Raw genomic sequence first — 10,575 nt, 5'->3', positions numbered from 1 at the left:
AACAGACTAACCGTTAAGAACGACCTGGAACACCTGACTACCAAACAGAAGATCAAACTTTGATGTTAGTACAGAAAAACAGTCATATTTGTCTTGTGGAAGACTTTTTTCAATTGTGTTTGCACTTTTTTTAATGGGGCAGCTGTGATGTCTGCCATGGTGGCTACACATTGCCTGAGCCTGTCATCAATGTTTTATAAGTTAAATGTTTTTTGAATTACAAATAGACAGCTTTTTCCTTGATAATAATATATTGGATTCCTGGTAAGAAATGTAATGTTTTCAGACATATTTAAATTTTTGAAAAAAGAACAAGACAAAACAATATCATCAATTCCAACAATAATTTTGTAGCCCATCTGTAGTAACTGTGAGGACCCCTGGCATAGATTGTATGCATGCCAACTTTCTGCTTTCTGATCACATCTAAACAGTAAACTGGCTTGAAAAACTGGATTTAAATATGCAATTACAAATTTAAGGAAACTCACAAATAAACATGTCATTGCTATTTAAGATTGAAAAATAACCATCATACTCATACTGCATTTGCCACTTTTTAACATAGAACTAATATGGAACTGATATAGTGCATGGGAACAAAACTATTTTTTGCTGTGATGAGCTTCTAATAATGACTAAAGCCAAGAGTGTATGGCACCATCTAGTGAACACTTGTTTTGTCAAAGTTTTAGAAATATTGTTCCGTTACAGATCCATTGATTTTATTGTCAACCAAGGGGAAAATTGAGTGGGTTTATGTAACACCCCTGTTGACATTAAATCCATCAGTTTAGACCATCGACTATATATTAACAGTCTACGGTTTACACCTACACTTTGTCAGCTTCTTTGGTTGTGGATCTGATAGGAATTCCCCAACAGAGGGCGTATTCCTGCAGAAAGCTGCTCTTAAACCAGACACGCATGCGCAGAAACAACGTCTGCCTGTCACAGTATAGCTACACTTTCATTTTGCGTAGATATCGAGCAGCTTTTCACTTAAAACTACAACAAAAACACAGCATAAACCTAAACTTTAAAGCCGTGTTTGATGAACTGATAAGGGCGAAGGTATAATTTCGCAAGCTCAGCCTTCTTGCTGAACACAAAATAAGAAAATGAACCGTAAACAACACGTTTAGCTAACTCTGAAGCAACAATGTTCAGCCGTCCAAAGTAACGTTAAGCTAACAACTCATCTGTCGACTCTGACCTCCTGGACAGGTAAATTCACCATGTTTGTGGAGTGAGATGTTGCTTTTAGTAAAGTTGTTGTTCACTGAACCTGACATTGTAAAATTTGTGGTTTTTAGTAACTAACAGCTACAGCTAACAATTTGAGAGTGATTAAAGTTAAATAATATTGTCCTCGTTGGAAAGTTAGGTCACTGTACAAAATATGTGTGCGCCACAAGAATATAAAAACAATACATAAATTAACTAATACAGTAATACTAAAAGCAGCTGTAAAATAAAGTTAATATACTTTAATAGGCTATTATAAGTGGCTGTTTCTAATGAAGAGAAAATATAATACTTGAATAAGTTGTAAAGAACATTCAACTGTTAAAAGTAGCACTGCAGATGTAGAGGCAGATGTGTAAATAGTTTAAAATGCTTTAAAAGCAGAAGCCTTGATGAAGATCTACAGTCTTGTTGACATAATGTTACAGTGACAAACTTTCTATATTGACTTTTTTAGCTGTGGTCCCTTCGTATCCCAGCAGCTCCAGCAGACCTCACACAATGGAGCGGTCTACACTTAAACAGAGCCAGCTTTGCGGCTCCTGGGAGATGAAGGAGAAACTTGGTACAGGAGGCTTTGGGCATGTCTACCTGTACCAGCACCTTGTAAGTTCTGCCATCCATCAGGGAACGTAAACCCAAGACCCAAATATGTCTGTGGCTTGGTTATATTCCCTGTCTGTGTTTTGAGCAGGAGTTGGGAGAGAAGATTGCGGTGAAACTTTGCCGCTTGGAGCTGAACTCCAAGAACAAAGACCGCTGGGGCAGAGAGATTCAGATTATGAGGAAGTGAGTGTAAATCATCTGCTTGTGCTCACAAAGCAGCCTATGCACATTTCCTTTTTGCTAGACCATCGCTTCATGTTTGACTCTCTTTCTGTTTTAGGCTCAACCATGTGAACGTTGTTCAGGCCAAAGACGTTCCAGAAGAGTTGAGTTCCATTGCTTTAAATGACTTACCTCTGTTGGCCATGGAGTACTGCTCAAGAGGAGACCTCCGCAAGGTATCAGGTATATTATAAAGTTCCCAGCATTTTGATGTCTTTTCAAACATTTTACTGTTAACCTTTATACCTCCTTTTTAGGTGTTGAATAAACCAGAAAACTGTTGTGGGCTAAAGGAGAGTGAAGTCCTTTCGCTGCTCAGTGACATCGGTAATGTTTTCCTCAGCTTTTATTTTGACAAAAAGTTAGTGTAAAGAAATGTTCATACATAAATGTACATGGAATTGTTTCCTTTACAAACAAAGGTGCTGGTATCCAATATCTTCATGAAAATAAGATCATTCACAGAGACCTAAAGCCAGAGAACATAGTTCTGCAGGAGGTTGGTGGGAAGGTAAACTTGTTTACTTTTGTATATGCATGCAGCCTGTGTTATGTTAAATTTCATATGAAGATTCTCTGTGCCTTGCTCTCATTGTGAAACTATGTTTTCTTATAGCTCGTCCATAAAATCATAGATCTGGGTTATGCCAAAGACCTAGATCAGGGCAGTCTCTGCACATCCTTTGTTGGAACTCTCCAGTATCTGGTAAGTGGTTGCATCAGTAATGTACATCTCTGCATGCAAGTTTGGTTTTCAATAGATCTAACAATCAAGCCTTGTTTAATAAATCTGTCTGTATGTGTGCCAGGCTCCAGAGCTGTTTGAGAGTAAACCCTACACTGTAACTGTGGACTACTGGAGCTTTGGGACAGTGATCTTTGAATGCACTTGTGGCTTTCGTCCCTTTTTACATCACATGCAGCCTGTACAGTGGTAAGTCAACATAGCCGCAATGCATTTCTTGTCTGTATTCTGATGAACCTGGACGTACACATGGCATTACAACACACATTTGGGGGAACATTATACAATATCTCAATGTATCAAAATTATATTGCAAAATATCCACATATAATGAGAAGATCTAATGATCCTAAATGATTTTCTGCAGTATATTTAAATCCCATCAAAATGTTACATTGTAGTATTAATATGCAGTACTATATAAAGATACCAAACCAGGTTAAATTAAATTTGATTTTGAGCACTAAAGACTAAATCTAAATATAAATATAAAGAATTTACGTATATACAATTGATTATGTTTTATTTATTAATGTAGTGATTGTGACTACAACCTTTTTATTAAGCTGCAAATATTTGTATGATAAAGGGGGAGACAGTTATACAGATCTTTTTCCCCTGAAAGTTTGGAACATTTTATGGGTCTAGTTTTAATTTGTTGGCATTAATGTCAGTTATCTCTGGTTGCATCTTGGCCTGCTTTTGTAGGACAAGTAAAGTCAAGAACAAAGGTCTCAAAGACATCATGGCAGTAGAGGACATGAATGGAGAAGTCAGATTCTCCCCACATCTCCCATATCCCAATAATCTCAGCAGGTAGAGAAAAAAAAGACACTTTTTTTATACCTACCAGTTAAGCGTCCCACATTCTAACTTGTGTGTGTGTGTGTGTGTGTGTGTGTGTGTGTGTGTGTGTGTGTGTGTGTGTGTGTGTGTGTGTGTGTGTAGGCCGTTGCGGGAACCAATCGAGTGTCTTCTGCAGATGTTGTTACTGTGGGACGCTGCAATGCGTGGTGGTGGACTGGATCCTGACACAAACAAACCGCATTGCTACACAGCTCTACAGAATATTCTCAACATGAAGGTTGATAACGGAGAGCTTGGCTGTATTTAAACTCACCTAAACCAGATTTTACTGAGTGCATTTGTGGTTTTATATGTCCCAGTTGACACAAAGCAAACCCCCAACGCTTTGTGCCTTTATTTCTCCAGGTGATTCATGTGTTGGACATGACGTCAGCTCAACTAGACTCTTTGGTTTTGGGTGCTGAAGAGAGCTTACACTCCCTGCAGCTTCGTCTGGAGACACACACTCAGACCCACATCTCCCCGCTGAGTCAAGAGCTGCTTCTGGAGACGGGAATCTCCCTCGACCCACGCAGACTGCCCGCACACTGTCTGCCAGAGGGATTGGTATGTGACACACACATAAACAAACAAACAAAACTATCTCATGCTTAACGGGCCCAGCCACAAGTACATATGCAGAAGATGACCTACTCTTTTTTTATCTTCATGTTTTTTTAAACATTGTTTTTGTTTTTGAAATTCCATTAAGTTCTACATTACACTGTACTTATTATTTCTGGTAACTGGAATGAGTCTTTTGCCTTCATATTTTAAACATGCAATTACTTTAAAATTTAGTTTCAGGTGTTTTTTTTTTTTTGTGGAGTAAAAATAAATAAGGGAAATAAGTTGGTTTGTAAGACAGTACACAAGTTCAGACAATATGTTGCAGACTGAATGAGTGCATAAATATTGCTTGCTTCCAGTCTGTCTAGCTTCTCTGGAAAAAAATGTTCCTGCAAATCTAAACCTCATAGACTAAACTTCACCGGTTAGCAAACCTCCACTAACACACGCTTTAGTATTCACAGGGATATTTGTTCTCTGCTTTCAGCGAGGTTGGGACAGCTCCATAGTTTTCCTGTTTGATAAGAGCCTGACCAAGTACTCCGGACCGCTAACTGCCAGACCTCTGCCAGACAGCGTTAACTTTATAGGTGAGATACATAACTGTATACTGAGCTGTACAATAATGTTCTAAAAGTTATTCTAGTCTGTTGCTGCTCTCTGGAAGTTTTCTTTTGGACTTGTAACATGTTGACAGAATGCAAGTATTAGAAAAGAAAAATGTGTAAATAAAAGTGATCGACAGCGTGCAAGATTGTTAGTTTCTTCTCAGTTTACAGCAGTTTAAAAAAAATGTTTTTACCCTCCAAAAACTTTATTGTTGTCCAAGTTAATTTGGGAATCGTGTGTTGTCTCAGTCAGGGAGACTAAGACACAGCTCCCACTCTCTGCACTGAGAAAGGTGTGGGGGGAAGCCGTGAGCTACATCTGTGGACTGAAAGAGGACTACATTCGCCTGTACCAGGGACAGAGGGCTGCCATGTAAGTGCACAAACACGCACACACACATACACCTACACACTGAAACATCCTTACCTTATATTTGTGCATGTGTAGGCTGAGCCTTCTGCGCTACAACACCAACCTAACACGGTACAAGAACCTGCTGTTCTCCCAGTCGCAGCAGCTCCGAGCCAAACTGGCTTTTTTTAAGACCAGCATCCAGCACGACCTTGAGCATTACACCAAGCAGAGGCACATTGGCATCTGTGAGTGAGTGTTTATCTCCTGATGTGATGCATCATTTAAAGCAGTTACAAATGCTTTAGGTTATCTGCTGTTGTGTGTTTTTCTGCAGCTTCAGAAAAAATGTTGAAAACCTGGCAGGAAAATGAAGATAAAGCCGATGGGTTTACAAAGGTAGGAATGTTGTTACTTACTTGCAGTTGTATCTTACTTGCGTGATTTAAAAACACCACGTGCTAAGGGTGTTTTGTGCCGTAGGTTGCAGATGTGGGGTACCTGGATGAAGAGATAGTGGCTCTACATTCCGAGATCGTGGAGTTGCAGAGGAGTCCATTTGCGAGGAGACAGGGAGATGTAATGGAACAGCTGTCAGTATCTCTGTTAAATGTACACTATAATCACATGTTTCAACACAATAAACATGTGCACATATTCAAAATAGGAATAATAATGTACTAAACATCTTTGAAAGATATCTGCTTGATTTGAAGGTAGTTTGGTGAAGTCTCATATTAACTTCAGATAAACTTTAGATAAAATGAGGGCAATGGATTTTGGCCCCCATCACTTCAAGTCGATGAGAAACAATCTTTTAATGGCCAATACGGAAAGAAGGAATTAATGACCTGACTAATTGTTTTGAGACAGACTTTAAAAAATGTGAGTCTATCATTAAAATATAGCTGCGTTATGCAAAAGTTAACTCTCACTGTTTTTGCAATTTTTTTCAGTGAGGAAAAGGCTATTGACCTCTTCAAGCAACTGAAAGCTAAATGCAAAAGTTAGTACAAATCATGGTAAATGTGAGTTATAGCGGCTACTGCTTTCTGTTGTTGATCATAGACTACAGTGGAATCTGATAATCCTTGTTGCTATGGATACAATTCAGTTGTATAACAAACAAATTTAATGGCTGGCCAATGTGCAGATTTATTCACTGAACAAATGTGTCACAGGGGCCACCTCTGTTTAATTAATTCCTCAGCAATGCTGTTAATGTGAGTAGCCGGGTGGTATGTATTATGTGTTTACGTGACTGTGTCAGATGATAGTAGTACATGGATGGTCATAGTGGTATGTGTTTATACAGGTGCTGACCCGCCACATGGCTACAGTGACAGCTCGGACATGGTGAAGATGATACTCCAAACAGTTCAGAACCAGGACAGAGTGCTGAAAGACTTGTACACTCACCTTAGGTAATTTAACCAGAAGTGTAATCTAAACAGATACACACACACATAAATGCAACTATGGCTAAATTCAGTATACTGTAACTGAGGTATTATTTACAGTTCTCTGTGTTTCTTTTATGGTTAAACTCACCTTTTGTTTGCTGTAGTACAATTCTGGTGTGTAAGCGACGCATCGTTGATTTGTTCCCTAAGTTGGAGAGGGCTGTAGAGAACATAAAAACTGCAGAGGCTGCAGTGATGCAGATGCAAATGAAGAGACAGAAAGAGTTCTGGTACCTCCTCAAGATTGCATGTGTGAGTGTAAAACAAGAAGCACTACAGAAAATATTGTTAGCTGTTAGTGATGTTTTAGTAGCTTGGAGCTCTGGAATACTGTACCTAATATGGTGTGGTTGTGTCTTCAGGCCCAGAGCAATTCTCCATCCCAATCACTTATGCAACAATCCACTGACAGGTAAGATCTGGATAAGTCACAAGTTTTACAGAGCTCAATATATGTTTTAATTGTATCTAAAACAAACAGTGTTCAAAGGAATCGCCCAACTATAACATAATGCGGCTGTTTTCTTTGTCATTAGCTACATTCTGTGAGATGAGTTTAAATGTGCAGAACAACTTGAATGATCTCCTAAAACCAGCTGCTGGGTTTGTACAAATTAAAAAGCTGCCACAAGAGGTCACCCCATGCACTTCAAAGTCTAGTATCTTATGCCCTGTTTACAGGAGGACCCTCGCAGCTGAAAACCTTAATGTATTTATCAGATGTGCCTTTTGTTTAGATGGCAACTGTGTTTTGGGGACTTAAAAATGCAAAAAAAACTGAAACCACCCTCCAGAGCTGACATCTAAAAAACGCTCCACCGTTGTGTTCCCATCTAAAGGGGAAAAAACGAAAAGTCTGGAGACAGCAGTGTGAGACGGAATAGGCTACAGAAATGATAGGCTCCTGTTATCTAAAACATTTTCAATGCAATAGCTCAATATTTAAATTATTTTGACAATGTGGATAAGGTTGTTAAAGTCCAATGACCATATGTTGGCTATTCATTTGAGCCAGAGTAGGCTACAACGTTGTGGATGAAGAGAAAGAGAGAGAGAGAGAGAGAGAGAGAGAGAGGGTCTGCTTCACCTCCTCTGCCCGCTGTCTCTTGCTCTCAAGCAGCGGCTGAAGGGCTGCGAGGCTGAAGGCCTGGTAGTGCTCCCGTGGGTGCTGTGCTGTGGCAAATCACGGTTGATTATCACGGCCGATTATAGTCGTTATCAGACAGTAATGCAACTTCACTTCCTCGTCTGTCCAGACAAAGTTGTCAGCTTTTGTTGTTTGCTTTGCCATGTTTTGGTTTTGCGCTACTAGGGAGCGAAGGAAGGAGAAGGAAGGTTGTACGCAGGCGCGCAGATTTTGGTGGTGTTGTGTTGCAGTGCTTCTCACTGCAACCTAGCTGCCTGGCGTGCCAACTACATCAACATTCACACAATTAAGCGTCACCATATGCATGCAGATTTCCCCTCCAAAACACTTACACTTACACTCTAAACACGGCATAAAAAGTCATTTTTGCACGTTCTCTTCAGATCATTTCTGTGTAAACGTAGCCTTAGTAAGAAGAAGAAAAAATACTCATAATAATCTCCTTAATTACTATGACTGTAAGACAATAATATGAAGACCTTGAACCCTGAAAGATAATTTTTCGTTAGTGCTCAATCCTGGCATTCATTGGGTCAGAGGTGGTAGTCTCTGGAAAACACATCAATACAGTGAATTTAGAGTCTTTTGTCTCTTTTTCAGTGAAAGTGTTCATCAGTTACTGGATGAGAATCAGCGTCATCTAAGTCAACTAACTTCTCTGTTGCAAGACGCCACCCAGGAGATGGAGCACAATGTCATGGTACGGGGTACAGAAGTGAGGGAGTGTGTTCATGCATGTAAACACATCCCTGAAAGCATCTTACTGTTGACTATTTTCAACTGAACAAAATATTATTAGTTACCACATACATGTTCACTGTTTGTACGTAGGTTATTACCATAGATTTGTGTTCAGTATTTATAGTTTCACCTATTCATTGTCAAGATTTAAGTTTTGAGATGGGAGAATGGCATGAAAATTTTCAGTAGATGGTAGATGGAGAACGCTATGTTTAGTAGTATGGTATTAACATCTTGATTCTCTCTCCAGGATCAGGACTGGAGCTGGACTCAGTACGGAGCAGTGAAAGCCCAACCTCAGAAGCTGTAGAAAACGGCCAAGGACTCAGTGTTAGGAGTCCAACATAGTATATACTGTAAACAAGTGCCTTATCAGGGTTACACTATCTGAATGCTTTGTGATTCCATACTGTGTATTTTACATACATGTGATGCTGCAATACAGTGTGAAACAGCATAATATTGCACTATAAGCTATTCATGTTTTAACTTAAATGTGTATGTTTGAGTTTTAGCTGTAACCAAGACATTTATTTTAGCGGTAATATTGATTTGAGTTAACATTGCTGCTGACAAACTATGCATGATGGAATGTGAATAAATATTTATAAATGTATGGCACATACAGTAGATTGTTTTTCAAGTTCTTTTCAGGTTGTAAACTGTTGAATGTAATATGTATCTAGTTATTTACATTGACACAGTGGACCAGACTCATGCAAGAAATTGCTTGACCCTGGGTTCAAAACATTTTTGGGAGCTGCTGAACTCTAAATAATAATAATATAATTGAAAACGACAAAACTCAAGTAACAGGCATACATAAAAGCAGTGCATTTATTCAGGACATCTCATTGTAGTTTCAACAGAATAATATCTTTATTTTATTTTTTATTCATTAAAAGAGAAAGAACATCGGTGTACGGTTCTATCACATGTGGAAGATGCCTTTAATCGAAGCAAAATTAACATAGCGTGCAAAGCATAGGCTGTATATTAATGGACAGAGCATCGGGTTTGGCAAAATACGGAAATACCTTAAACCTGCATTCTTAATGATATACAGTCTATGGTGCAAAGCAATGCTGCATCTCCACCTTGTTTTAGTCATACTGACCTCCATCATTAACCCACATTTTAGTTTAGGGTATGGTTTTTGTACCATTTAATGGAAGAGGAGGAGGAGGCCTGATTTGGTCCAAAGACAATAGATTTGGACTGGTTGAAGGTTCATATTAACAAAGAACCAGAATTATAGTATCACAGAGATAAAGGACAAGTTTGGGAGATGCAGGGTACAGTACTTTAAAAAAAGGAGGAGGAAGAACAAAACTAAATTGCAAAGAGCAAAGCAGAGTAGTAATTTCTGATCAATTTTGAGCTACTATGATAGAACATGTTTTCGTTCATCAAAAGACAATGACGGAGAAATATGAAATTGTGTTAAGTTATGCGTGCTCATAACTGAATAAAGACACAGAGAGCTGCGTGTATTCTGCGTGAACATTTACTTGAACTTGTGTCACCTTATATACTTGAACTTGTGTCACTCACATAACAGTCCCTGTCACATTGTAGTTGAACTATAGTTCCCTTTAAAGAACACCTCCCCTCTTAAGTAAGAATCCCCCCTTGACATCTATCAACAACTCTAAGAGGCAATACTTATTGGCATAGTCTACAAAACTGAACCTTTCACAATTGAACATGTGTAAAATAATGTGTTGTTATTTTCTTTTTCTTTCACGAAAGTCCCTCACAAATCCAGACGCTCTGGAGGGCGTGACACTCTTCCTGAGGTTGTCGTCACATATGGTGTGTTAGTTGTGAATGGCTGTCTGTGACTGCCTGTGTCACATCAGAAAAAGATGTTGATTCAAGAGAATCAGGGACAGTTTTAGATACGGGCGGTTTGGGGGTCCCCCCCAGATTTTGTTGTTGTTATATTAAACACTTCATTTCCTGCCTTTTGTTAAAATTTGTATGCACGGATATCTTTTTCTGAATCAATATGCCTGCAATATATA

General features: G+C 38.9%; 1 protein-coding gene across 4 annotated transcripts; it reads left to right on the top strand.

The window, feature by feature from the left end:
- The first annotated feature begins 922 nt into the window (after positions 1-922).
- Positions 923-9,175, top strand: LOC117960217 (inhibitor of nuclear factor kappa-B kinase subunit alpha-like). Of its 4 annotated transcripts, none has more exons than XM_034897957.1 (22): positions 923-1,227; positions 1,711-1,854; positions 1,943-2,037; positions 2,135-2,252; positions 2,334-2,403; positions 2,499-2,587; positions 2,693-2,782; positions 2,886-3,010; positions 3,530-3,637; positions 3,770-3,905; positions 4,034-4,234; positions 4,725-4,827; positions 5,095-5,218; positions 5,294-5,445; positions 5,535-5,596; positions 5,681-5,790; positions 6,154-6,203; positions 6,513-6,621; positions 6,765-6,912; positions 7,023-7,072; positions 8,408-8,507; positions 8,799-9,175. In XM_034897957.1, exons 2-22 carry the CDS (start codon positions 1,750-1,752, stop codon positions 8,856-8,858), a joined length of 2,205 nt encoding a protein of 734 aa, XP_034753848.1. In that variant the 5' UTR covers positions 923-1,227; positions 1,711-1,749; the 3' UTR covers positions 8,859-9,175. The 4 variants fall into 4 exon arrangements, with proteins under 4 accessions (XP_034753848.1, XP_034753847.1, XP_034753849.1 ...); XM_034897956.1 differs by having other exon boundaries at positions 1,706-1,854; XM_034897958.1 differs by lacking the exons at positions 8,408-8,507; positions 8,799-9,175 and adding an exon at positions 7,197-7,322 and having other exon boundaries at positions 1,706-1,854.
- The last annotated feature ends 1,400 nt before the right edge of the window (positions 9,176-10,575 follow it).

The sequence above is a fragment of the Etheostoma cragini genome, chromosome 17, assembly GCF_013103735.1.
Source record: "Etheostoma cragini isolate CJK2018 chromosome 17, CSU_Ecrag_1.0, whole genome shotgun sequence".
Lineage (NCBI taxonomy): Eukaryota > Metazoa > Chordata > Actinopteri > Perciformes > Percidae > Etheostoma > Etheostoma cragini.
Note: the sequence above shows the minus strand (reverse complement) of the source record. Positions and strands in the feature narration are given on the sequence as shown.